Source organism: Oryctolagus cuniculus, chromosome 17 (assembly GCF_964237555.1).
Source record: "Oryctolagus cuniculus chromosome 17, mOryCun1.1, whole genome shotgun sequence".
NCBI lineage: Eukaryota > Metazoa > Chordata > Mammalia > Lagomorpha > Leporidae > Oryctolagus > Oryctolagus cuniculus.
Window position 1 is genome coordinate 21,207,216 of NC_091448.1, and position 27,630 is coordinate 21,234,845.

At 51.4% G+C, this 27,630-nt stretch overlaps 2 protein-coding genes and 1 long non-coding RNA gene across 6 annotated transcripts in view; 2 read left to right on the top strand and 1 right to left on the bottom strand.

Annotated features, from left to right (window-relative positions):
* Positions 1-5,444, bottom strand: part of LOC108178584 (uncharacterized) — a 46,825-nt gene extending 41,381 nt beyond the window's left edge. The window contains exon 1 of one of the 2 annotated variants that reach the window (XR_007911321.2): positions 4,577-5,444. This is a non-coding gene — a long non-coding RNA (uncharacterized lncRNA). The remainder of the gene's footprint in view (positions 1-4,576) is intronic. The other variant, XR_007911320.2, reaches the window with a different exon arrangement.
* The window catches only part of LOC100343422 (keratin, type I cuticular Ha3-I), a 57,961-nt gene that overhangs the window by 17,605 nt on the left and 12,726 nt on the right, over positions 1-27,630 (top strand). Inside the window, exons 1-7 of one of the 3 annotated variants that reach the window (XM_008271796.4) lie at positions 22,227-22,649; positions 22,750-22,832; positions 23,635-23,791; positions 24,595-24,756; positions 24,846-24,971; positions 25,140-25,360; positions 25,829-26,305. The exons of 1 other annotated variant lie outside the window; for it this stretch is intronic. In XM_008271796.4, coding sequence (XP_008270018.4) covers positions 22,302-22,649; positions 22,750-22,832; positions 23,635-23,791; positions 24,595-24,756; positions 24,846-24,971; positions 25,140-25,360; positions 25,829-25,910 — 1,179 coding nt within the window. In that variant the 5' untranslated portion in view covers positions 22,227-22,301 and the 3' untranslated portion in view covers positions 25,911-26,305. Of the gene's footprint in view, positions 1-22,226; positions 22,650-22,749; positions 22,833-23,634; positions 23,792-24,594; positions 24,757-24,845; positions 24,972-25,139; positions 25,361-25,828; positions 26,306-27,630 lie in introns of those variants that run through there. One more of the 3 variants, XM_070060706.1, reaches the window with a different exon arrangement.
* Positions 8,005-11,851, top strand: LOC100343164 (keratin, type I cuticular Ha1). Its single transcript, XM_002719376.5, has 7 exons — positions 8,005-8,438; positions 8,609-8,691; positions 9,070-9,226; positions 9,994-10,155; positions 10,245-10,370; positions 10,539-10,759; positions 11,437-11,851. The coding sequence occupies exons 1-7, from the start codon at positions 8,091-8,093 to the stop codon at positions 11,588-11,590; spliced, it is 1,251 nt and encodes a 416-aa protein (XP_002719422.1). The 5' UTR covers positions 8,005-8,090; the 3' UTR covers positions 11,591-11,851.

Genomic DNA, 27,630 nt, shown 5'->3' on the forward strand with positions numbered 1-27,630 from the left:
CGCTGTGGCTTGCTCACCAGACTGGCTTTGGGAGAAGGCAAAGCCAGCGAGGACGGGACTTATAATGGGACAACAGGGAATGGCAACTGGCCTGGCAGCCAAGATGCCACTTAGGACGCTCCTGTCTCGTATCAGTGTCTGGGCTCCGTGTTGGCCTCTGGCTCCTGACCCCAGGTTCCTGTTAACATGGACCCCAAGGGGCAGCAGTGATAGCTCAGCTGCTCGGGTCCCTGCCTCCCACGTGGGGGACCTGGATTAAGTGCCTGGATCAGCCCTGGCCGTTGTGGGCATGGGGAGTGTGAACCAGCGCATGGGAGACCTCTGTCTCTCTGTCTGTGTCTGGCTTCTCAAATAAAAAAATTTTTAGAAATGGGCCCTGACCTGACCACACCTGTTTGGAGCCAGAGTCACAGACACAGCTTTTAAAACGCAGACGCGAAGTCAAGTTCGCCTTTCTTGTGGCTAAAGTCACCTGATCCTCGGGCAAAGCAAAGGCTCAGATCAGTGGTCCGCGGCCCCCACCCCCTGGGCACCCCACTCACATCGAGCGTTTGCGATCACACACCCCTTCTGAGGCCTGTGTGCAGCTCTAGCCACCCAGACGGTGCCTTTCTCCTGCCTACTGGGAAACACTGTCAACATTAGACGATGGTCATCGTTGCACCTGTCACATGATTCGTCTAGAAAGGTGCAGACAAGCTGACCCACCCAGGTTTCCCAACCAGCTCCATGGATCGGTTCTCCTGGTAGCTGCCTGGCTTGGAATTTGCAGGCGATGGACACATGAACCGGAAGTTCCCCATTTAGACAACTGTGGCCAAGAACCAGCGCATCTCCAGAACTCTGTGTGACAGCTGGCCAAGGATAGGCAGTAGTGAGTTCCCCATCACGGGAGGTGTGCAAGCAGAGGCTCCACAGCCATGTCAAGGGCACTCAGGTGTGCGGTGGGGCTGGATGGGGCAGTGGCTGAGGGTCTGCTGCTGGCCTGCACACCCGGTGGTGGCCTCTGCTTTCCGGGTCCCTGCAGTGAAGCCACAACTGATGGAGCTACCAACCCGCTCTAGGAGCTGGGCTGTCTTGTCCCTCTCTGTTCTGTGCACTCTCTGAGTGGCAGTAGCTTGCTGGGGAATCTTCGAGGGTGGCTGATGCACAGGTAATCCAGCCCACCCTGGCTCAGGCCCGCGGGGCAGGCAAGACTGCAGCCTCAAACCCCAAGGCTTGCCCGAGAATCTGGTTGTGCTGTGCCTCCAACTGGCTGCAAGTTCAGGACCCACCCTTGGCCACTGTCCTTGTAGATAGAACAGACTGGCTGCAAGTTCAGGACCCACCCTTGGCCACTGTCCTTGTGGATAGAACAGACTGGCTTGGCGGTCACGAAGACGTCCATCACAGGAGGCTGGGAGGTGGGGGAGATGGGGGGCTGCCACACCCTCGCCTCCTCTGGGCTGTGCCTCTGCTCTTTCCCCCCAAGGGGTGCAGAGGTCAGGCACAGGTGACACACCCTTGTGGCACTCACCCAAGAGTAGGGTCCCAATAAGAAAGAGCAGTCTCGGTAAATTTAGCACCTGACCCAACCTCCCTCGCCTCCTCCTTTGTACTTAAATAGCTCCTTTCATCCAACAAGTTCAAAGCCATGTAATAAAACAAACCCACATATTCTTGCGCCACAACAGAGGAGTCAAGCATTGTTTTCCCATCTAAGGAAGAGAGAGGAGGTGAATCACTCAGTGGTTGAGGGGTTCTTCTCGTGACATAAAATGAGTCAGTGGGGCCTGTGTTTCTCAAGTTCACTTCCAAGGCCCTAACACATTTATAATGAAAAGATTACCTTTGATGAGACATGTGGTTGTGTGTGCGTGTGCATGTGCGTGTGCGTGTGTGTGTGAAGAGAAGCTTCCCTGGAAACCAAATAGCCCATTATTGCCATCACCACCACGAGAATCATCATCACCGTCACACACCATCATGGATGTCAGCATTGTCATCGGAGCAAATGCGTTGAGCTCTGTGAGCCAAACGCTTAGCTAAATTAGAGACATGCGGCTAAACATAAACTCATTTGGTCTATGACAATCCCTTGAAGTCAACGCTATTGCTTCCCCATTTCTCAGACGAGGACCCAGGGTTCAGGGAGGTCAACTAACGTGCACCAGGTCACACAGCTGCGAGCTGTGAGCTGGCGGAGCCAGGACGCGGATCCAGGCAGCAGGCGTCCTCCAGCTGTGCTTTGTGGAGGCCGAGTCTCAGACTGTGACAGCTGGGTGACAGAGCCCAGACAGTGCGCTGTTCTGAGGCTTTCCCTGGAAGGAGATGAGATTGCTGGCTAGGGGAGCCATCTCTGAGAATGTGCACCACCGAGAGTGGTGCAAGGAATGGCGGTTCTAGAATAGCTCAGTGTGACCTGAAGCTTGAGGGCCCTGGCGGATTCAATGACCTGGAACTACCACGTCATTAAAACTGCCTGCCGGGTCCGGCGCTGTGGTGTAGCGGGTAAAGCTGCCGCCTGCAGTACCGGCATGCCAAGTGGGTGCCGGTTTGAATCCCGGCTGTTCCACTTCCATTCCAGCTCCCCGCTGTGGCCTGGGAAAGCAGTGGGAGACGGCCCAAGTGCTTGGACCATGGCATCCGTGTAGGAGACCCAGAAGAAGCTCCTGGCTTCTTGCTTCAGATCAGCCCAGCTCCGGCTGTTGCAGCCATTTGTGGGGGAGAGGGGTGAACCAGCAGACAGATGATCTCTCTCTCTTTCTGCCTCTGACTCTCTGTAACTCTGCCTTTCAAATAAATAAGTAAATATTTTTTTTAAAAACTGCTTGTCATTACTAAAACCCCTTTGCCTACTGAGAAATAGGAGAGAAATGGCCTGAATCCCTTACAGATAAGATGTTCATTGCTTTCTTCTCTACAAAGCACATTTATAACGTACTAATTGGAGCCCACAAGCAGCCTGGAGAGAGGCAGAGCCGGCGTCAGGGTCTCCACTGTGCAGCGGACGTTCGGGCACAGGCAGGGGAAAGGACCCCTCCACAGCCTCCCAGCAGGTGCCAGGGGCAGCGCCAGGCACTCGGGCTCATCGTCTCAGCGCTGGTCCGCCGCGCCTGGAGGGACATCTGTACACAGCTCCACACTGGAGTGCTCTCAAACGCTGGAGTGGGTTTTGCAGGGAGAGCCGTTCTGGGGTCTGGAATGTCCCTAAGGATAATCTTCCTGGCGCTCTCTCCCAGCCCGCAACGTCATCCCTGCCTAAACTCCATGCTTAGACAGAGTTGCCAGCTTCTGGCTGTTTCCCGGCCTCCCTCTTGGTGCTGGTGTTTGCGCCCGAGTCTCCCTTGCCTTCCTTCCCCGGTTGGTTCTCTGGCGTCCTCTACAGACGACCCGGGTCCTGCACATCGGCCTCCTAGGAGATCCCTCTGGTCTCCAGGGGGCAGAGTTGTGTCTGCTCACCCGCAGGCCCACCTGCTGCCCCTCCCAGTCTCCTTTCTTTTTCCCGTCCTCTCAAATGTGCTTGCTTTACCATTGCCTTTTCTTTCTCTGCCCATGCCACATCCTCAGAGTGATCTTTTAGCACCTGCCGAAGTCTCTGTTTTTGCACCTGCCAAAGCTTCCCTATGGGCTGCCATAGGACGCCCATCACCATCACCCTTCCTGTGGTCTGCAAAGCAACAAGAACCAAATATCCAAACGCCTAATCACCAGGCACGGCTGCAGAAAAGATGCTCCAAGAGATGAGGACTCTGATGAGATCCTTGGACTCCTACTTAGCAGTCGCCTAGGGAGGGGGATACACGTCCGCCTCCTTCCGGGTACTGAAGTGACTTTGTCCCCTCACCTCATGGCTGAGAATCATGAACTGGATTGAAACAGCCCGGCTGGAGACTGGGGCAGGAGCAGGTGTGGGAGGAAGGGACTTGGGGGGTGAAGGGCCCAATTACACGGTGTTCGTTGTAGACCTGCCTGCTCAGCAGGGATGGAGCTCCTGGAAGATGGGGTCACATCTTCCCCTGCCTCCACCATGTCCCCTGTCCCTGGAACTGTGCCAAACACACAGCAGGTGTTCAACAAGGGCCTGCTGTCCCATGCATCTCATGTGCGGTCTTCTGTTTACGTTAACTGAAAACCTATTTCCAAATGCCCACCTCACAGCTTCTCAATATCTCATCTCCTAACCTTTGGGCTGTTTCTCATATATTTTTTGGCACTGATGCTATTCATAGAAAGAAAATCCTTTACCAGAACTATGATTCTCCTATTTCAGGTTAATCCCGTGCCCAGCATGGAGAAGTCACTTAATAAAAGAGCTTTGGATTAAATTAAACTCAATAAAAAATGTGGGTTTGATGGTCCGTTGACAACTCGACTTCTCCTTGAATAGTTAAATTTTGCAAGTATATCAACTAGGAAATCAAGAGAGTACACAAAATCTACCCCCAACCTACATGAGATCAGGGGGCTGTTGTGAGCCTGGGGTTCCGTGTCCGCGCTAATTCAAGAAGCAAATCTGCCCAAACTTACTGGTATCTTAAAAATACTGCAAGAGAAAGGCTAGATTACAAAGGATGGCCGCGCTGTGCTTACTCACCGGGCAGCCTGCCTGCAGTCTCCTCTCCAGATCCTCGTGCCATTTCGCCTTGTGCAGGGCAGCCAGCAGGGGACAGCAGCCTTCTCTAGCATCCGTCCTCTCCTGCGTCTCCAGTGTGGCTGCCGCCTGGCCATGGCCTCAAGCCACAGCAGGTCTGCTCGTCCCTGGTCCCTTTTTCTTCCTTCGTTTGTACGATCCTTGTCGGTTAGAATCGCTCCTCCCCCGGGTGCAGACGGGGATGCATTTCTCAGCCACCATCACATCTCCGACTGGATCAAGGAGGAGATGCTCGGCTCTGGACACCTGGGAGCAACGTCGCTCCCTTCAGAGGCTCCGGAAGCTGCGGTCCTGTGTCTGAGTCATCTCCACTGGTGTGTCACAGGACACAGGGCTGCGGGGCCACTCTTCCGTCCATCAGCTTCGTTTGTCTTGGCTGCTTCTCAGCTTTCCTTTTCCAGGTTAGCCCATTTGAATAGGGTTAGCTGTGTCTGATTTGCATGGCCCTGGACAGTTCTGATGATTCAGCCCAGGTTTCCCTCTTGCTTCTTCATTTGCTTCTCTCTCTTATCAAGCACAGCCCCCCTTGTCTGCAGCTTGCTCCATTTCTCTGATCCCCTGCTTTGTACAGAAATATTCTATTTTTGCTTTTTTGTTGACCCAATTCCTGAATCTTCTCATACTCACAACCTGAACAGTCTCCTTTGCCGGAAGCACGCATGCTCCTGCACCTGCCGACCAGTGGAGTGGACCGAAGAGCGTGGAGAGTGCTGCTGGCATTCCTACAAGTGAGTGCGCACCAGTGCTCACGGGCCTTTCCACTCACCCCAGTCCCTGCCTGCCAGCCTCTGTGCTTCCTCCTCCTTTGATTGTCTTGGAAGAAAACAAAGAAAATTGGATTTTATTGCCACTCTGGGATCTCTTTGTAGTACTGGGAGCTTTTCATCTGAATGGCATTATAATAAGCCATGATAATGGTCTTGGGGAGTATAGCTGAGGGGCCTTTTATCTGAGACCCAAGCAAAGCATGCCATGAAGACTCGTGACAGCTCCATGGGGGGAAGGACTCCAATAATTGTCCACAGAGCTGTAGCCCTGGCTGGCAGCCAAAGCCGCGGGGGAGGTTGGGGTGCCGCCTCCCGCAAGGCAGGTGGTATCTGGAGGTGCCTTTAATTGGACATTTTAAAGATGATTTGTTTATTTAGTTATTTGAAAGGCAGAGGAAGATAGACAGAGAGCGAGCGGGCGAGTGAGTGAGATCTTTCATCCATCCACTGGTTCATTCCCCAAATGGATGCAACAGCCAGGTCTGGGCCAAGCCAAAGCCAGAAACCAGGAACTCCATGTGGTCTCCCACTTGGGTGGTAGAGGTCCAAATACTTGTGTCATTTTCCACTGCCTTCCCAGGTGCACTGGCAGGAAGCTGGGTCGGAAACAGAGCCGCAGGGTCTTGTACCAGGGCTCCTGTCTGAGATGCTCGAGGTGCAGGTGGCTTAGCCTGCTGAGCCACACACCAGTCCGAAGCAACTTCTGTGTGTTCAGAACTGTGGCCGCCCCTTCTCCAGGCCTCCCGGTGCCTTCCTTCACCTGCCTAGGCAGCCCCAAATGGCTCCGCACTGCTTCACACAACCCCTTGCTTTTCCTTCCCTGGTGCCCAGGTCCTTAGATTCAAGTACAAAACCACAGAGTCCTCCTCTTGCACCTTCATATCTTTGGTGCTTTTAAAAACGCACGTATTTATTTTAAAGGCAGACACACACACACACATGAGAGAGAGAGAGAAAGAGAGAGAGAGAGAGAGATGTCTCTCATTTGTTGGTTTGTTTTCCAAAAGCCTCCAACAACAGAGGCTGAGCCAGGCTGAAGCCAGGAGCTGGGAATCCAGGCCAGGTCTCCCATGTGGGTGGCAGGGATCCAACTACTTGAGGCATCACCTGCTGCCTCCCAGAGTGTGCATTAGCGCCAAGCTGGATTCAGGAGCACTCGACCCAGGCACTCCAATATGAGGTGTGGGTGGTCCAAGAGGGGTCGACCCCTACACCAGGTGCTTGCCCTGATACCTTTTTTTTTTTTTTTTTTGACAGGCAGAGTGCAGAGTGGACAGTGAGAGAGAGAGAGAGAGAGACAAAGAGAAAGGTCTTCCTTTGCCGTTGGTTCACCCCCCAGTGGCCGCCGCGGCTGGCGCACTGCGCTGATCCAAAGGCAGGAGCCAGGTGCTTCTCCTGGTCTCCCATGGGGTGCAGGGCCCAAGCACCTGGGCCATCCTCCACTGCACTCCTGGGCCACAGCAAAGAGCTGGCCTGGAAGAGGGGCAACCAGGACAGAATCCGGCGCCCCGACCGGGACTAGAACCCGGTGTGCTGGCGCCGCAGGTGGAGGATTAGCCTAGTGAGCCATGGCGCAGGCCCCTTTGGTTTTTAAAGCAGGTTGTATGTAAGCCAGTAGGGCTGGGGAGCCCAAGACAGAACATGGAGCATCCTGGTGCTCTATTCAATTCACTTACAGAATTGGGGAAAAGGTTTGAAAGTTTAAGGGGAAATTTAAGAATGATTTTTTTTTATGTTCAAGCCAACACGGAAATATTATGGACTATAAGGTCATTGGTATAAAGTTTTGGGATCAACTTCAGGTGATTGGCCCCATTGGACTTCCCCCCAATTTTCCCAATGTACCCATTCTCTGTGGAAAAGTTGGACGGCACTTCCTCATTCCAGTCTCACTCACTTCTGCCTCCAGACACTTTTCCTGGGCAGTTTAAGTGCATGCATGTGGGTCTCCCAGCTTGCATTTTTAAGCCCTCATTTAAAATTTTTTTCCAGAAAATTTCCCTTTGTCAAACTAATTATTGAAGCCCCCACCCCTAAAACCCTCCCCTTACAGCTCTCAGACATGATGCAGAGGGCATTGTGTACTCCCTTAAAGCACTAACAGGTGTCCAACCTTTGCAACCATGGCCCAAGTCAACCTTCATCATCCAGCTCAAGACTTCCAGGGACGGGGGTGCTACATCATTTAAAGACTCTTCTCTTAAAGCAAAGGGCAGGAGAGTCTGCTGCTGCCATTTGAGGCGACTTCTTCCTCAAAAGCAATCTGTGTCTCCCCCTGGAAATGTTGGGGCGGGGGGGGCAGGACCTGAGATACTTTTGCACTTGCAGCATCACGTGACACAGAAGAATGCCACTGCATGGACCAACTCCCAGTTAATGGCCTCTTTGAAGGTCTACCACAGAGCGTGAATTCATGGGTACACAGCCCGAGCTGGAGCCCTGACTTAGCAAGAAGCTCAGTAAAGAATTTTATGGGAGAAGGGACTCTGGCGAGGAAAGCAAATAACAGACTGGGGCGAAGGGCGTTTGAAAACCAGTGAAGAAATAAAAAGAAGAAAGACATCGCCTACCACGTCCACGCCTCCACGGCGGGGGTATAAATGCAGCCCCGAGGAAGGAGACCCACAGCTCCGTGGCTTGGAGAACTTGGACTCGCTCTTCAGCCGGGCACCTCGCTCCCTCCCAGCGCCATGCCGTACAACTGCTGCCTGCCCAGCCTGAGCTGCCGCACCAGCTGCTCCTCCCGGCCCTGCGTGCCCCCCAGCTGCCACGGCTGCACCCTGCCCGGGGCCTGCAACATCCCCGCCAACGTGGGCAACTGCAATTGGTTCTGCGAGGGCTCCTTCAACGGCAGCGAGAAGGAGACCATGCAGTTCCTGAACGACCGCCTGGCCAGCTACCTGGAGAAGGTGCGGCAGCTGGAGCGCGAGAACGCGGAGCTGGAGAGCCTCATCCAGGAGCGCTGCCAGCCGCAGGAGCCCCTGCTGTGCCCCAGCTACCAGTCCTACTTCCGCACCATCGAGGAGCTCCAGCAGAAGGTGAGCCGCGGGCTGCCGTCTCCGGGCCAGGGGGAGTTCGCTCTGATTCTCACTCTGGGTGTTTTGCTTCTGCGCCATCAGGATCCCTGCTGCATCTTTTGCCTATGAGAGAGAATTGGATGGCTTCATACTTAGTTTCCATGCTCACTAAGCAACCTCTCCCTCCCCAGATCCTGTGCACCAAGTCTGAGAACGCCAGGCTGGTGGTGCAAATTGACAACGCCAAGCTGGCTGCCGACGACTTCCGGACCAAGTGAGTTGTTTAGGATCTACACGAGTACCCGTTGCTTTTGTTTCTCCTCTAGTTAAAGGAAAGAGATTTCTACAGCTTTCCTAAACACCAGAGCGATCCAGCGGTAGTGAATGATGCTGTAGAGGACTGGGGGAACCAAGGAAAGAATCACAAAACCAGATGAGGGCTCAAACCAGCCTGTTCAGCTGGGGATCAGTATTGGGCCATGACTCGGCCTCCAGAGCTCCGTCTCCTGGGTCTACTCCCTGCACGATGTATGTGTGTGTGTTTGTGTGTGTGTGTGTGGTGGGGTGGGGGACAAGCCCACAGGGTCATCAGAGATCTTCCTGTGTTTCTTAAAGACATGCCAGTTGCTGCTCTGACCCTGTCCTTGTGCAGGTACGAGACAGAGCTGTCCCTGCGGCAGCTGGTGGAGGCCGACATCAACGGCCTGCGCAGGATCCTGGACGAGCTGACCCTGTGCAAGTCGGACCTGGAGGCGCAGGTGGAGTCCCTGAAGGAGGAGCTGCTCTGCCTCAAGAGGAACCATGAGGAGGTGAGGCTGGGACGAGGAGGTGGAGAAACATGATGGGCTGTCGGGCTGAGGCGGGGCTTCTGCGGTTTGGAGAGGCAGAATCACGACTATGAGTATCAGGCTGAGCCTGTCTTCATACATTTTCTTTCAACACACCCAAACGTGGAGACGAAAGACCTGGAGAGAGGCAAAACCTGGCCATGTTCCCTCGCACACTCAAAACTAGTGCACCGTTGGGGATTCCAGAGCAGCTTCGCCCGTGTTTGCTCTGTGTTGGAGCCGGGGTCCCAGCACTGCTGGGCAGAGTCAGTTTTGTCTCCCCAGTGTCCCCAAATCAGACCCCACACGTGGGTCTCCACTGCTTCAGTCTTGGAGAAGAAAGACGAGCTTCTCCTCTCCCTGTGGGGAGGGGTCGGGACACGCCCTGACTTCTCGCTCGCTCCCAGTGGTTGATACACAGCCTCACATGGTGCAGCCGGGGTTCTGCACCCTGAGGTTCTCACAGCCAATCTGCAGGCCTGGGAAGTTGCGGACTAGTCAGTGCGCCCGTCCTTGGCATCCAGCAGAACCTGGGATGCCTTTTTGAAGCCGGCACCATAGCATGGCCATGGTGAGGAGGCAGCTGTGTGATACGACTGCAGACAATTTGCCTAGGGCTGTCACAGACAGCTCCCCTTGCCGTTCCTTTCCTGGTGAAACACACCCACAGGGCTTCCACAGGCAATGCTATTTCTGAGAGCCCATTCTTTGCTGAGGTTGCGTAACTCTTGATTTTCCCCCACCCACAGGAAGTCAACACCCTGCGCTGCCAGATTGGAGACCGCCTCAACGTGGAGGTGGACGCCGCCCCCACCGTGGACCTCAACCGCGTGCTCAACGAGACCAGGTGTCAGTACGAGGCCCTGGTGGAGACCAACCGCAGGGAAGTGGAGGAATGGTTCACCACGCAGGTACGCACCCGGGACCCACCCCGAGCCCCACGTCCTGCAGGGCCCTTGAGGCAGGGTCTGACCCCATCTTCTCCCCTTGGGCGTTGCAGACCGAGGAGCTGAACAAGCAGGTGGTGTCCAGCTCGGAGCAGCTGCAGTCCTACCAGGCCGAGATCATCGAGCTGCGCCGCACGGTCAACGCCCTGGAGATCGAGCTGCAGGCCCAGCACAACCTGGTGGGTACCGCTCGCACCTGCTGGGGGCACCGCGAAGCCGGGGAGGCAGAGCCGCTAGGGTACCCCTGGGGCCACGCGGCCTCCTTGGCTGTGGAGGGAGAAGCCCCCAAAGAAACCCTGGAGAGCAGCAGCCGTGTGACCGTCGCCTTTGTGTTCTGTCCCCCACAGAGGAACTCCCTGGAAAACACGCTGACGGAGAGCGAGGCGCGCTACAGCTCCCAGCTGTCCCAGGTGCAGTGCATGATCAGCAACGTGGAGTCGCAGCTGGGTGAGATCCGGGCGGACCTGGAGCGGCAGAACCAGGAGTACCAGGTGCTGCTGGACGTGCGGGCCCGGCTGGAGTGTGAGATCAACACGTACCGGGGCCTGCTGGAGAGCGAGGACTGCAAGTGAGTTCACAGCTGGAGGTGCCCGGTGCAGCTGCCGTTGCGAGGGTGCTGCTCGGTTGGATCTGCGCAGGGATTGCACACCTTGGGAGGGGAATCACGCCTTCACCCCAGGCGGGTGCAAACAGGTCCCGGCAAGCATGCTATGGTCAGCATTCAAAGCCTGGAATGGTTTGGGTAGAGAGTTGCTGGATAGAGAAGCTGACACTGCATAGCCAACTGCATTCTACTGAGATGATAGTGCACCCCGGTTTGCATCTTGATATGACACACGAGCGATGACGTCTCTCATTCTTACAGTGCCGTGTTGTGCAAGGGTCCATTTCTGTGTGCTCCCTTCTCTGGGGTTGCAGTTACTGCCAGGCAGGCTGGATTTGGTTTTCTCTCTGCAGTCTATAGAGGAAGACCCCGGGTCTTGGAGAAGGCCAGTGACTGGCCCCTGGGTCCCAGCTAGGGAAGGACGGAAGTGGGAGATGTTAGAGTTTGTGAGTGGCTATGGTGCTTTGGGACCCTATGGCATAAATACCATTAGCATTTTTTTTTCCAAGTAGGAGAGCCTGTGGCCGCTCTCTGTGGAAGGCCAGGCCAGGTCCTGACGGGCATGGCACTTTTGGGGTCACTCTGATATTTTATTCTAACGCTTCCCCAACTCATCCTTGCACCTCCTTCTTTTCCTCCAGGCTGCCCTGTAACCCCTGTGCCACGACCAACGCGTGCAGCAAGCCCATTGGGCCCTGCGTCTCCAACCCCTGTGTCCCCTGTGCTCCCCCGACCTCCTGCACACCCTGTACCCCACGGCCTCGCTGTGGGCCCTGCAACTCCTTCGTGCGGTAGAAGCCAGGGCATGTGGCAGCAGCTAGGATGCAGGGCCTGGGGCTCAGAGCTGTGGCCTGGCCCTGGGTCATGCCACAAGAAGGGCCTGAAAACACGACCTGCATGACTGGCGCCATCCCAGCGAGGCAGGCGAGAAGCTCCCCGCAGCCCCAAGCCGCTCGGACCTCCTCTGACCGTCCCGCCACCCTCTCCTGGAGAGCTCTCTTAAGGGCCAGCGGCCCTCCCTTGTATCCTAATAAATGCAACTTCTCTGGCAAAGCAGCAGCCTTGCTCATTGGTATTCATTTGTTTCAGCGCGCTCATCACTGAGTAGTCCATAAAAAGCCACTTGAAAGCCACACCATATAATGTCCTGACTCTCAGCCGCCAGAGCCATTCCATGCCCGGGGGCATGCGGCTGGCCCAGTGCCCTGGACCCATGGGTGAGGCAGGCAGGCCGCCGGCAGGGAGGAGGGCGAGGCAGCAGCAGCGCTGTGGTCTGCATCTCCTCCAGACCATTCCTGAATATTTCTCTTGGCCTGCACATCTCCAAAGTGGAACCTGGGAGGCATGAGCTAAGGGTTGAAGACAGATGCCAGGAAACTCATCTTTCCTCTGCAGGAGGAGTCTTATTTTTATCTTCTTAAATTATCTTAATTTTCTTTGAAAGAGAGATACACAGAGAGGGGGAGACAGAGAGGCAGACAGACAGACAGATCTTCCATCTTCTGGATTACTCCCCTGCAACAGCCAGGGCTGGGTCAGGCCAAAGCCAGAAGCCTGGAACTCCATCCAGGTCTCCCATGGGGCTGGAAGAGGACCCAAGGACTGAGCCTTCATGTGCTGCCTCCCAGGGTGTGTGTTAGCAAGAAGATGGATCAGAAGTGGAGTCACCGGGATGTGGACCAGGCACTCTGAAATGGGATGTGGGTGTCACGGATGGCATTTTTCTAAAAAAAGATTTATTATATATTTATTTGAAAGTCAGAGTTACAGAGAGGGAGAGGCAAAGGCAGGGGGAGAGAGAGGGAGAGAGAGAGAAGAGGTTTTCCATTCGCTGGTTCATTCCCCAAATGGCTGCAATGGCCAGGACTGGGCCAGGCTGAAAGCCAGGAGCCAGGAGCTTCATCCAAGTCTCCCACGTGGGTCCAGGGACTCAATGACTCGGGCCATCTTCTGCTGCTTTCCAAGTGCCTTAGCAGGAAGCTGAATCAGAAGTAGAGCAGCTGGGATTGAGCCAACACTCTGATATGGAATGCAGTCGTCCCAAGAGGTGACCCAACACAACTCAACACAACACTAGCTCCTGAGTTTTTAAAATCATTCTTCTTACTTTATAATTATATCTCATGCGTAACTATAGATAAAACCTGGTTCAAAACCCTTAGTGTCTAGTAATAAGCTGTGATTTTGAGCAGGTTTCCAAAGCTCCATTTATTAATCTGAAAAATAGGCTTAGTTTCCAGAATTGTCACGAAGATTAATTAAGATAACGAATCCATACATTTTCAATAAATGAAAGCTATGTAGTTTCCTATTGCTGCTCTCATGAATTATGACAAAGTTAGTGACTGAAAACTGAAAAATTTATTACCCTAAAGTTTTCTAAGTCAAAAGTCAAAAATCAGTCTAAAAATCAAAGTTTTGGGTTGTGTTAAAGTTAGGATATCAAGTTGTATTTCAATATACTAGTAATGAACCATCTGAAAAGGAAATAAAGAAATAATGCATTTGAAATTGCAGCAAAAATAATAAAATACTTAGGAACAAACATAACTGAGAAGAGTAGGACTTGTGCAATAAAACTGCAAAACATTGCTGAAAAAATTGAAGATATAAAGTTATATCATGTTCATGGACTAGAAAATATTCCCATTTTAAGATAGCAATAATTGCCAAAGAAATCTATATATTCAATACAATCCCTACCAAAATCCCAGCTACATTTGGGGCAGATTTTTAAAAAAATATGAAAATTTATATCGGCTCTCAAGGAACCCCCAAAAAACAACAACAAATGGGGCTGGTGCTGGGGCGTAAGCAGGTAAAGCCATTGCCTGCAGTGCTGGCATCCCACATGGGTGCCAGTTCTAGTCCCAGCTGCTGCACTTCCAATCCAACTCTCTGCTGTGGCCTGGGAAAGCAGTAGAAGATGGCCTAAGTCCTTGGGCCCCTGCACCCATGTGGGAGACCTGTAAGAAGCTCCTGGCTCCTGGCTTCGGATCAGCTCAGCTCCAGCCATTGCAGCCATCTGGGGAGTGAACCAGCAGATGGAAGACCTGTCTCTCTCTCTCCCTCTATGCCTCTGCCTCTGCCTCTCTGTAACTCTGCCTTTTGAATAAATAAATAAATAAATAAGATTAAAAAAAAAAACACCACAATTTTTGAAGAGAACGACATTGGAGAACTCACTTCCTGATTTCAAAGCTGAGCACAAATCTACGGTAATTAAAAGTGTGACATCAGCATTAAGATTTATAGGTCAAAGGACTAGCATTAAGAGCCCAGACATCAACCCTCACATTTATTATTGAATGACTTTTGTCAAGGGTGCAAGATCATTCAATGAGGAAAAGATGGTTTGATCAAGAAATGAGACAGCACTCTGGAGGGACGGGTAGTTCTGGCCAGGGACGGAAGTTCTAGATCTGTAAATCCTGCCATTTTCCAAAACCAAAAATCTTCATCTATGTAGCTGTACCTTAATTTTGTAAATAAATGGGTTCTATATTTCTTTAAACACTTCCATGCGGCTCTTTATTTTTCCCAGGTGATCCGCCAGGGTCATCAAACACACAGCAGGACAGTGGCCTTGCTTTGGAACCCGCCTGGCTCCGGTCTGCTCTCAGAGCGTCTGCAGTAATTGGTCTTGGGTTCAGCCTGGCCACTCCCAGGGAAGTTGTAGAAGCTCTACAAGTCACAAGTTTGCAATGAGTCAGGTTGAGACCCATTTACTAGAACCTGGGTTCTAGCACGGATGGATCCTCTTCGCGACTGTTCTTGGCCAGGACGTGTGGCTCCTATGAACTTTAGTGTCCCCAAATGTGAAGTGAGAGGTCACCAATCTTCTCTACCTGCTTTGTACACATGCCAGGAGGAATGTGGGGAATTGAGTTTATGGAGACACTGGTAAAACAGGATGTTTTTATTAGGATTGTGGATAATTTTGGTTATCACCAACCCAACACATAGCTAAGCTTCTTAAGGGTAGGAAAGCATGATATATTTTTCTTCTTCTTTTGGATTTCATGCCCAGCAGTGGAATATCTGTATTGTCTTATCAGCTTTCACACCACCATTTCTTTCTTTTCTACACCTTGCTCAGCATCAGGGGTATAGGCTTTGCCCAGTATTGCTTGGCACTCCTTGGCTGTGGCTCATCTTCTGATGGGTGCCCAGTTGGATGGCTTCATGGTGTGACCTGTTTTATTGGCTCCTGGGCTTCCCTGGACTCACTCTTAGCCAGCTACATTTATTGCTTTCAGACATACAACCTCCCAGGTTCACCTGCTGAGTGTTTTTGCCAATTCTTTTCCTTTCTGTTTCCCTGAACATGTTATGTTTGCTATGAGATAGAGATAAGCTGCTTTTCTTCATGCCTGTATCTGCCATCATTTGAGTTCGTGAAGGCTGAGGCTTCCATTAGCACCTGCAGAAGAAGATCAATGTGGTCCAGGGGTGCCCCGCATTTTCTTCACTGACGGCCTGTCCCAGTACTCCTAGGAGTATAAGCCTGTGGGACTGGCCACTTTTTAATCTCAGTTTAAAGTAAAGCAATGTTCAGGAAGCCTAGGTTTGTCTTTTGTTAAAAAAATATTTCTTTATTTGAAAGGCAGAGTTACAAAGAGAGGGAGAGACACATAGAGATCTTCTATCCGCTGGTTCACTCCCCAAATGGCCACAATGGCCAGAGCTGGGCCGATCCAAAGCCAGGAGCCAGGAGCTTCTTCCAGGTCTCTCACGTGGGTGCAGGGGACCAAGCACTTGGATCATCTTCCACTGATTTTCCCAGGCCATAAGCAGAGAGCTGGATTGGAGGAGGAGCAGCTGGGACATGAACTGACGTTCTTATGGGATGCTGGCACCGCAGGTGGAGGCTTAGCCCACTACGCTGCAGGACCTGCCCCTAGATGTGTCCCCAGATCTGTGTGCTCAGAGCAGCATTGGAACCCTGGACCTCTCTTTGTGTCTTCTCCCAGTTCTTGCACCCCAGCCTGGGTCAGTGTCTGTAACTCACACGGTGTGAAGAGCCAGACAGACCTGAGTCTACTCACTCGTGTCATTTTGGATGAGTTATATTTCCACCCAGCATCTCAGATTCTTCATCTCTGACACAGGGTGACAGTAATGGAGTCCCAGCACCTAGGTTTCACTACCACTGGGGCCATGTGGGCAATGGGTCCAGGCACATACTCAGTAGAGTTTCACAAAATCCTTCATCTGACCCTCTGGGCAAATGACGAGAAGGATGAAATTCATAGAAATCACCCTCATCACCCCCTTGCCTGACCATGTTCTCACACAATATCTCAGTCAACTTTCACGAAAAACCTCAAGGCAGGCAGCATTATGGTCACCTCAGTTTAAGAGATAACGAAAGCAGCACTTAAAAGGAACTAGTTTTCTGAGCTCATATCATAGAAAAGGACATGGATCCAAGTCATTGAACTGCAAATGTGTGGTTTTTTGAGGGGTGGTAATGGTATCAGTGAGATGATGGACTAGAAAGTCCTGGACCCCCCTTACTGCTATGCACATGGTAATCCAAAAAAATACACAGATCAACTCCCTTTGTGAGAAATGCAATAAATAGTTCAGGGTTTAATAACCAAGCTGCCAATGCACTAACTTCTGTCTTCCTTGCTTGCAGTGCTGATGGAACCAGCATACTTTATTCTTTAGACATATAATTTGAAAGGTGGAGGAGAGGGTTGGAGGAGGAGGGAGAAGAAGGCAGAGAGAGCTCCCATCCACTGGTTCACTTCCCAGATGCCTACAATGTCTGGGACTGGGTCAGGGCTGGAGTCAGAAGCCAGAAATTCAACTCAGGTCTGCATGGGCAGGAATCTAGAATCAGGAGCTAAAGTCAGAAATGGAACCAAGATACTCTAATGTGGATGCAGGGTCATAACCACTAGGCTTGATATCCTCTCCCTCAACATACTTCAGACAGCTAGGAGCCATTGGGAACAAAAATGGTGATTTGGGTAGTTTACTCACATTTGTCACAACACCTTCCTCCTGGCCCAGTGCAGAGTGAGCTGGCAAAAACCAGAGATCTTAGTTTCTCCCTGGAGAAAGAGTTGGGTCACATGTCCAGCGTTCTGACTTTCCTGGGGCTGCCTGAGGATGGTTCCCTATCTCATCTGTGTTACACTGATTATCTCTGTATATCTGGAGGCTGCCAAGAACAAAGATGGTGCTTTGGATTAGGACAAGGCTTTGAGAGGTCTCCAGAACATCTGGCTGGGCTGAATGGTGAGGGTCTTCTCCTGTATGACTTCAGCCCATAATGTGTGGGTAAGGTTGTTTTTTATCTAATGCACAGAAAACAGCTCAAATATTTAAGAAAAATGAAGAAACAGGGAAAATATGCCCTTAAAATGGCACAAATCTCCAGAAACTTACCCCAATGAGTGAGCTATGTGATTTACCTGGAACAGAATTCAAATAACCACCATGAAGATGCTCTTTGAGGTCAGGTGAACAATTCATGAACAAAATGATGATTTTAACAAAGAGACAGAAAATACCAAAAAGTATCAAACAGAAGATATGTTGCTGAGAACATAATAAATGAACTGAAAAATTCAGTGACACATAAAATTGTGCAGAAGAAAGGATCATCAAAGTTAAAAACAGGCTGCTGGAAATTATTCAGTTAGGGGAGGAAAAGGAAAAAAGAATTAGAAAGAATGATGAAGGTGTAAGGGACTAAGGGACACCACCAGGTGGACCAATGTACACATTATTGGAGAGGGGAGAAAAAAGGGTGGAAAGTTGGTTGGCACCGCAGTTCACTTGGCTAATCCTCCACCTGCGGCACCAGCACCCCAGGTTATAGTCCCGGTTGGGGCGCCAGATTCTGTCCTGGTTGCTCCTCTTCCAGTTCAGCTCTCTGCTGTGGCCCAGGAAGGCAGTGGAGGATGGCCCAGGTGCTTGGGCCCTGTACCCCATGGGAGACCAGGAGGAAGCACCTGGCTCCTGGTTTCAGATTGGCGCAGCGTGCCGGCCATAGCGGCCATTTGGGGGTTGAACCAATGGAAGGAAGACCTTTCTCTCTGTCTCTCTCACTGTCAAACTCTGCTTGTCAAAAAATAAAAAATAAAAAAGGGTGGAAAGTTCATTCAAATAGTAGTGAGAACTCCCTAAATCTGAAGAAGGAATCAGACATCCAGACAGGATGTCCACTGAACCCCAAAGAAGTTTACATTGATCAATACTGCAATTAAACTGTAAAAAGTCAAAGACAAATAATTTTGAAAGCAGAAAACATGACTTAGCACATGCAAAGGAACATACATAAGACAACCAGCACACTTCTAAGCAGAAACCTTGCAGACCAGAGCAGAGTAGGATAATACATTCAAAATGCTGAAGGAAAAACTCTGCTAACCAAGAATACTATACCCAGCACAACAGTCCTTCAAAAGTAAAGGTGGAAATAAAGACTTTCCCAGACAAAAAGCTGAGAGAGTTCATCACCACAAGCTCTGCCTCAGAAGAAATGCTAAGAGGAGTTCTTCAAGTCGGAACGAAAGGATGCTAAGTAGCGCTGTAAAGGCATATGAAACTATAAAACTTGCTGGTGAAGGTAGAAATATCGACAAATACAGAATAATGTAATATTGTAATGATGGTAGATGATCACTTCCAATTCCAACATGAAAGCTAAGACAAAAATATTAAAAATAACAATACTGATGGGCTATGTTAATAGATTTATAAGATAAAAATGTCAGTTGTGATATCAGTTATATAAAGTGTGTGTATAAGAAGTAAAAGTGTGGTTTTTGGGTAAAGCTGAATTTAAGTTGTCAGCTTAAGACAGACTGCTGTGGCTGTAAGCTGTTTTGTTTAAGTCCCATGGTAACCAAAAAGGAAATAGCTATAGAAGAGAGACAAAAGAAAGAGAAAGGGATCAAAGCATATAAACATAAACAATAAATGAAACATGAGAGAGTAAGAATGGAAAGGAGGGACAGAAGAACTACAAGACAGACAAAACATGAACAAAATTGCAATATTAAGTCCTTCCCTATCAGTAATTGCTCTAAATATAAATGAATAAATCAAGAGACATGGAATAGTCAAATGGGTTAAGAAAACAAGATCTGTCTACATGGCATCTACAAGAGACTGGATTCAGATCTGAAGATACACAGTGAAGGGATGGAATCACACTCTACCCAATACATAGGCATCATTATTATCTGCCAATTAAAAATTATGAAAAGAGAGAGTAGAATGGCTACACTTAGGTCATTCAACAATGTAGACTTTAAGTCAAAAACCGTCACAAAGAGACAAAAGTTCACCAGGAAGATAAAGCAGTCATGGATATATATGCAGCCAACATCAGAGCACCTACATATAAAGCAACAATTTATAGAAGTAGATGGAGAAATAGATAACAACACAATAACAATAGGAGATTTTGATATGCCACCTCCATAAAGGATGAAACATTCAGAGAGAAAAAAACCAGTAAGGAAATAATGGGCTTGAACAACACACAGAACAAATGGAACGAGCAGACCCATCCACAGAGCATGCCACCAGCAGGAGCAGAATTCACACTCTTTTCCAGGGTACACCGAACAGTATCCAGGCTCCATCAATATTAGGTCACACATTTGAGAAGATTGAAACCACATCACATCTTTTGCTACTGCTGTGAAATGAAACTAGAAATGAATAACAGCAGAAGAAAAGCCCAAACATGCACAAATAGGTAAAAATTAAACAGCATACTCTTGAATAACCAAAGGGTCAGAGAAGGAATCCAAATAGAAATTAAAAAATATATTGGTGCATGAAGAAAACACAATATATCAAAACTTGTGACAGGCAGCAAGAACAGTACTAAGAGGAAAGTTACAGCGATAAATGGCTGCTTTAATAAAGAAGGAACATCTTGGCCGGCGTCGTGGCTCACTAGGCTAATCCTCCGCCTTGCGGCGCCAGCACACCCGGTTCTAGTCCCGGTTGGGGTGCCAGATTCTGTCCCGGTTGTCCCTCTTCCAGGCTAGCTCTCTGCTGTGGCCAGGGAGTGCAGTGGAGGATGGCCCAGGTGCTTGGGCCCTGCACCCCATGGGAGACCAGGAGAAGTACCTGGCTCCTGCCATCGGATCAGCACGGTGCACCGGTCACAGTGTGCCAGTTGCAGCGCGCTGGCCGCGGCGGCCATTGGAGGGTGAACCAACGGCAAAGGAAGACCTTTCTCTCTGTCTCTCTCTCTCATTGTCCACTCTGCCTGTCAAAAAAAAAAAAAAAAAAAAAAAAAAAAAAAAAAAAAAAAAAGGAACATCTTAAACAACCTAATTTTATGCCAGTAAGGAAATAATAAAGGTTAAAGTGGCAATAAATAAAAATAGTAGAAAAAAACAATATAAAAACCAATGAAACTAGATTTTTTTTTTTGGACAGGCAGAGTGGACAGTGAAAGAGAGAGAGACAGAGAGAAAGGTCTTCCTTTGCCATTGGTTCACCCTCCAATGGCCACTGCAGCCGGCGCGCTGTGGCTGGCGCACTGCGCCAATCTGAAGCCAGGAGCCAGGTGCTTTTCCTGGTCTCCCATGGGGTGCAGGGCCCAAGCACTTGGGCCATCCTCCACTGCACTCCCTGGCCACAGCAGAGAGCTGGCCTGGAAGAGGGGCAACCTGGACAGAATCAAGTGCCCCGACCGGGACTAGAACCCAGTGTGCCAGCGCCGCAAGGCGGAGGATTAGCCTATTGAGCCACGGCGCTGGCTGGTTTTTTTTTTTGTTTTTTTTTTTTTTAAGATCTTATTTATTTGAGAGATAGAGTTACAGACAGAGAGAGGGGGAGACAGAGAGAGAGGTCTTTCATCCACTGGTTTACTCCCCAAATTGCTGCAACGGCCAGAGCTGCGTCAATCCGAAGCCAGGAGCCAGGAGTTTCCTCAGGGTCTCCCACATGGGTGCAGGGGCCCAAGCATTTGGGCCATCTTCCACTGCTTTCCCAGGCTATAGCAGAACTGGTGGGAAGTAGAGCAGTCAGGACTCGAACCGGGGGCCCATAAGGGATGCCAGCACTGCAGGTGACAGCTTTGCCTGCTATGCCACAGCGCCGGCACCAAGATTTGGTATTTTAAAATGATAAACAACAGCAACCTTTAGCTGGACCAGCGAGAAGGAGGACCCAGATACACACAGTCAGAGGTGTGCTTGTCTGACCTTCTCACGCTGCCCTTGAAATCTGGACGCATCCGTCAATGGCTTGTGCTGTGTCCCACAAATAACCTTCTGGGATTTCATTGAGCTATGACTTTGTTTCTAGGAAAAGCAGAACGACAGGGGGAAAGAATGTGAGGCGTGGAGGGCTGCTCTGTTAAGATTCACTACTGGGGATCGGGAGACTCCACAGGGCCTGGAAGGCAGTGGGTAACATGACCCCAGAGGTGCTGGAGAGGCGTGCACCTGCCAGACAGTATTGCTTTCAGGGCAGCAGAGTCCAGCTACACCCTTGCAGGACGGTGACTTGTCCCAGGAGCGTCTCCAGCTGCTGTGCTCCATACCTCCAGGGGCGCTAATACCCTTAGAGCGTCAAGTCTGGGAAAAGGGACAGAGAAGTTTCTCTCTTTCATGTATTCACAGAAACTGTGGCTGCAGTGCAGGTTGGTAAAGATGTTCTGTTACGGGCTGGATGTTCTGTTACAGTTTCTGTTGCAATGACTTTGCCAATGGACAGCTTGAGCAGCCACAGGCACCACCTAGGTGAACAGCACGGCTGTGTTCTATTAGATGTCACACACACACACACACACACACACACTGCAGTTGTTGGCCTGTGGACCTTACATTGTGGATCCCCCTTCCATGTTCTCCTCCCACCCAGCCAGCCAGTTTCCATGTTACGTTTTCCCTACCCAGCCACCGACACCTAACTGCTTCAATCCCTGCATATAGAGGAGAATTCACTAAGCCTTGGCCAACACTAAGGCTTGGGTCCTTACAATGAACACAAGGCGAGAGTCTGCGGTAGAGACCTGGTGACCTGAATGCTGAGCGGAGGGCAGCTCTGGGAGGAGGGGGCCCCTGGAGGAGTGCTCCCCTGAAGCTCTCTTTCAGGAAATGTAGTGGCGGCACCGCATGGGGCGGGAGTCTCAGGCTCCCAAACGACTCCACCCCACGTCGCCGGCTGTCCTCCCCTCTGAGTAATGGGGACAGGCTTTTGGGCAGCGATTATTCGGCCTCCTTTGAAGCCATCTGATGAAACTCTGATTTCATCAACCACTGAGCAGCCAGGAGGAGCCTGGTGTGACACAAGCTAAATGGAATAATTTTATGGGAGCATTATTTTGGAAACAACTAACTAGCATATTTTGGAGAAAAATTAGCTGAAGCATTAGAAAAGGAAGTTATGCTATGTGCCAGTTCCCCACCCACATTTAAGGGTATAAAAGGATCATGGAGGCAGGAGAGACTCAGACCTCACCCACATCCACCTCCAGCAGCTCACCTGCTCACCCGTCACCTCTCCCAGCGCCATGCCGTACAACTGCTGCCTGTCCAACCTGAGCTGCCGCTCCAGCTGCTCCTCCCGGCCCTGCGTGCCCCCCAGCTGCCACGGCTGCACCCTGCCCGGGGCCTGCAACATCCCCGCCAACGTGGGCAACTGCAATTGGTTCTGCGAGGGCTCCTTCAACGGCAGCGAGAAGGAGACCATGCAGTTCCTGAACGACCGCCTGGCCAGCTACCTGGAGAAGGTGCGGCAGCTGGAGCGCGAGAACGCGGAGCTGGAGAGCCTCATCCAGGAGCGCTGCCAGCCGCAGGAGCCCCTGCTGTGCCCCAGCTACCAGTCCTACTTCCGCACCATCGAGGAGCTCCAGCAGAAGGTGAGCCGCGGGCGCCGGGGCACCCAGCAGCAGCTGGCTCTCCTGGAGCAGCAGAGCCTTTCCAGCGGAAGTGGACCTCACACTAGAACTTGTGTTTCAGATCCTCTGTGCCAAGTCTGAGAACGCCAGGCTGGTGGTGCAGATCGACAACGCCAAGCTGGCCTCTGATGACTTCAGGACCAAGTACGTGGATCCCTTTGGGTCACAGGACCCCCCAAGGCCCTCATGGCTCCTGGATGGGCCCAAGGGGAAAAATGTCATCTCTCACTGTTTATTCTTCCTCTTAGGACTGCTCATGTCAAATCAGGGTCTCCTGGGCCGTTCATTCTTCAGTTGACATAGATTGAGTATCTCTTACCCCGAATTCGTGGGGCCAGAAGTGTTCCAGATATTTTTTATTTTTGGACTTTCTCATATTTGCACTTACATAAGAGATGTCCTGGGGATGGCACCCAAGTCTAAACATGAAACTCATTTAGGTTCCATACATGTACAACTTCTATACACAGTTTGAAGGTAAATTTTATGCAATATTTTTAGTGCACCTGTATTTTGACTGCAAACCATCCCATGAGGCTGGCTGTGGGATTTTCTACTTGTGGCTCATGTTGGTGCTCAGAAGGTTCCAGATTTTGGACTTTTGCATTGGGGTTGCTCAACCTATTTTGATCTTTATGGAAGGGCTTCTTAAACTCCATAATTCAGAATTGAAATTAGTTTTTTTTTTTGGGGGGAAGGGGGTGGGTTGATTTGGTGATGTATTAGTTGGCAAATTGCGAGCAGAGTGAAAGACTCCATCTGAGGAACCCCTCCTGGTGTTGGAGTGAGCCTGTGCATGCATAGCTGGAGAGAAACATGTGGAAGGGAAGAGGCAGGGAACTGTGTGAGCTCACAAAGATCCAGGCCAATCTTATTCAAACAAGACCTGGACGAGGAAGATGGGCATCTATCCTGGCTCATCCTTCCCCATCCTTTGTGCTGGAAGGTACCAGACGGAGCAGTCCCTGCGGCAGCTGGTGGAGGCCGACATCAACAGCCTGCGCAGGATCCTGGACGAGCTGACCCTGTGCAAGTCGGACCTGGAGGCCCAAGTGGAGTCCCTGAGGGAGGAGCTGCTGTCCCTCAAGAAGAACCACGAGGAGGTAGGAAGCAAAGCGAAAAAGAATGATGCTGCAGAGATAAGCCACTAGCATCGGGAATCGGGAGGCCGTTACTGTCAGGCTCTCTGGTCTGGGATCATCTCTGAAGAACTCAAAGTTAACGCAGCATGAGTTGGTATGCATCTCTACCAAGCAGCTGCGTGTTGGCTGGGGAGCTGTTGGCAATGGCCAGGAAGAACACCCACCAACTGAGCCCTGCTCTCTGCTGGTCACTGTTAGGGCCTGAATCTGGATGTGGAGATGGGGGAAAAGGGAGAATGAAGACGGGGCTTCTGTCTTCAAAGAGCTCATGGTCTTGTGTGGGGAGACAGTCACGCAGACACCGTGGTGGAACCCTAGACAGTGAAATGAGTACCGCGTGAGATGGGGGCAGAGCATTTCCGACCCAGTTGGCCTGGGAAGACACAGGGAGCTCTTCTCAGATGCGAGGGTGGGAGGGCCATGTTCGGGGCTCCAGTCCAGGGGCGAGGCTGAGCAAAGATGCAGAGGAGGACGCGCAGGGTGTGTTTGACTGGGGCTGGATGTGCAGCACCTACGGGGATGTGGGGGAAAGAAGATGAGAGATGGGACTTGCTCCAGACCTTGCACTTAGTCTTAGAGGAAGTGTGAATTTGTTTCTGTTTATTTGGAAAAGGGGTTGATGTGACCCCTGTTTGGCAGGTGTATGCATGTCTTTGGGAATGATTAGGCTTTTTAGTGCTTTTTGGGTAGGGTTGTGTTCATGTTTGTAGGCAGGAATTGCAGGTGCATTTCTGTGGGTTTATTCCCTCCCCCTGCTCCATCAGGAAGTCAACACCCTGCGCTGCCAGATTGGAGACCGCCTCAACGTGGAGGTGGATGCCGCCCCCACCGTGGACCTCAACCGTGTGCTGAATGAGACCAGGGCTCAGTACGAGGCCCTGGTGGAGACCAACCGCAGGGAAGTGGAGGAATGGTTCACCACACAGGTGCGCACCTGGGACCCACCCTGAGCCCCACGTCCTGCAGGGCCCTTGAGGCAGGGTCTGACCCCGTCTTCTCCCCTTGGCTATTTCAGAGTGAGGAGCTGAACAAGCAGGTGGTGTCCAGCTCGGAGCAGCTGCAAACCCATCAGGCCGAGATCATCGAGCTGCGCCGCACGGTCAACGCCCTGGAGATCGAGCTGCAGGCCCAGCACAACCTGGTGGGTACCGCTCGCACCTGCTGGGGGCACCGCGAAGCCGGGGAGGCGGAGCTGCTGGGGTACCCCTGGGGCCACGCGGCCTCCTTGGCTGTGGAGGGAGAAGCCCTCGGAGAAACCCTGGAGAGCAGCAGCCATGTGACCGTTGCCTTTGTGTTCTGCCCCCCACAGAGGAACTCCCTGGAAAACACGCTGACGGAGAGCGAGGCGCGCTACAGCTCCCAGCTGTCCCAGGTGCAGTGCATGATCAGCAACGTGGAGTCGCAGCTGGGTGAGATCCGGGCGGACCTGGAGCGGCAGAACCAGGAGTACCAGGTGCTGCTGGACGTGCGGGCCCGGCTGGAGTGTGAGATCAACACGTACCGGAGCCTGCTGGAGAGCGAGGACTGCAAGTGAGTAGGGTAGTAGAGGATTCCTGGGAGAAATGCGTCTGGTGGGGTGCAGGACACAGTGGACCAATTTTCAGTTGCCAACAACACACATTAATCAGTGTCTGCTCTGTGGAGATGGGTGATAAGGAAATGAGGAATGGTGAAATAAAGGGAACATCCCCTGCCCGGAGGCTGCCCATGTCAGGTGGTGGTAGGGAGATGGCCAGGCACAATACCTTTGAGTAGGGCAGTTTGTGTTAAATTCCATGACAGCTCAAGAGCATGAGATACTATTTTCTAAAGGTTAATTTTCCACTTTTGCCCACAGCAATCTGGGAGAGGCAAGGGGAGAAGGATTTGGTAATAATTAAAATCTGATTCTCACCACTGGGAATTCAGAGAATGTCTAGTTAAGCACAAGGTATTGTGCGTGTCTTAGAGTTCTCTCCATGCCCTGCCCGATCCATTCTAAACCACTGTGTCCCCCAGGCTCCCCTGCAACCCGTGTGCCACCACCAACGTCAGTGGCAGCTCCTGCGGACCCTGCTGCAGCTCTCAGAAGCGCTGCTAATTGAAACCCTTGCATCCTCTTCGAAGACATCAGTGAAGCCTCCTAGCTCACGCACAGGGAATGTCCTTAGCTCCTGTCTTTGCGGAAGTGCAGTTGCCATCCAGAAACCTCACCGTGCCAGCTGCCATGTGGCTTCACACTGAACCACGCTCTACAGCCAACAAGCCACGGCCCTCGTCAGCTTCCCACACCGGGACAAAGCCTTCGTGTGGCGGCTTGAGCCTCACTGTTTCCGAGGGTGCTCAGCTCCCCGCACCGGGAGCTCCGAGGGTGACTTTTGGGCGTTTCCTGTACGTGCTGCGTTTCCTGCTCTCCTTTCTTCTTTGGTATTCTCTGGAATGTCAGGAGGCTACTTCATTTACTTCCCAATAAACTTTATTTCTGTGGCATAGTAACTGCATTTCTCATCCATATTCATGCCTTGTTAAGTACTCATCATGACTGTTTCGTAAAAAATACCCCTTCATTAAGACAATGAGGTGGCTTAGATGACCGAGCCGAGCCTCTGTGCTCCACAGGAAACACAGCTGGCGAGCCAGGGCCGTCCTGCTGGGACGCTCTCTCCAAGGGCAGAGCTCACAGGAAGCCAGGCCTCCGATGTCTGTGCCTATCCTGCCTTGGCTGCCAGGCCCTTGGCAATTCTGAGAATGCTCCTCAGACCTCACTGCTGGCCCCCACTGTCACCCTCATCAGACTAGAGGGGTCCACTGCCTTTCCTCCCGAAGACAGCTTCTGTAGAAATCACCCAGAGAGCAGCGATCCGGGCCGCTCACCTCACCGCACCTGCGTCACCTGTGCAGCTGCTGGCTCCTCCCTCAAAATGCATCTTCGCTGATTTCTGTGGCCTCACAGGCTCTGGGCCTCTTCCTATTCCTCTGATCACATCTTCTCAGTCTTCTCATTAGCTGTCTCCCCTCCCCTCTCCCAGATGGGGTAAGCACCTGGATCCTTAGCCCTCTGTTTTTCTGGCTTGCTCTCACCTCAGCTCAAGTGTAGGGGTCCGACTGTGGCCTAGTTTTGCTGGTGTTGAGCCATTGCATCTTGTTCAACTGGACAAAGACTTATCTTTGCCAGATCCGTGCATCTTGCTACCTACTTGCTATCCAGAACCTGTGGCCCCCAAAAAGACTCTCAATGCAGTCAACTCTCTTCCCTCGCTTTTTTTATGTTCATTCTTTCCCTTAGATCCTCGCTCATATCTATAATGTTCTCCATAATCTTTTTTAAAGATTTATTTATTGATTTGAAAGTCACAGTTACACACACACACACACACACACATACACACAGAGAGAAAGAGAGAGAGAGAGAGAGAAAGGTCTTCCATCTGCTGGTTCGCTCCCCAGATGTCCGCAACCGCTGGAGCTGTGCTGATCTGAAGCCAGGAGCTTCTTCCAGGTCTCCCACAAGGGTGCAGGGGCCCAAGGACTTGGGCCATTTTCTTCTGCTTTCCCAGGCCATAGCAGAGAGCGGGATTGGAAGTGGATCGGTGCCAATATGGGATGCCAGCACTGCAGGCGGTGGCTTTACCCGCTACGCCACAGTGCTGGCCCCTCCATAACTTTTTTTTTTTGACAGGCAGAGTTAGACAGTGAGAGAAAGAGAGAGACAGAGAGAAAGGTCTTCCTTTTATGTTGGTTCACCCCCCCAAATGGCCACTGTGGTCGGCGCACTGTGCTGATCCGAAGCCAGGAGCCAGGTGCTTCCTCCTGGTCTCCCA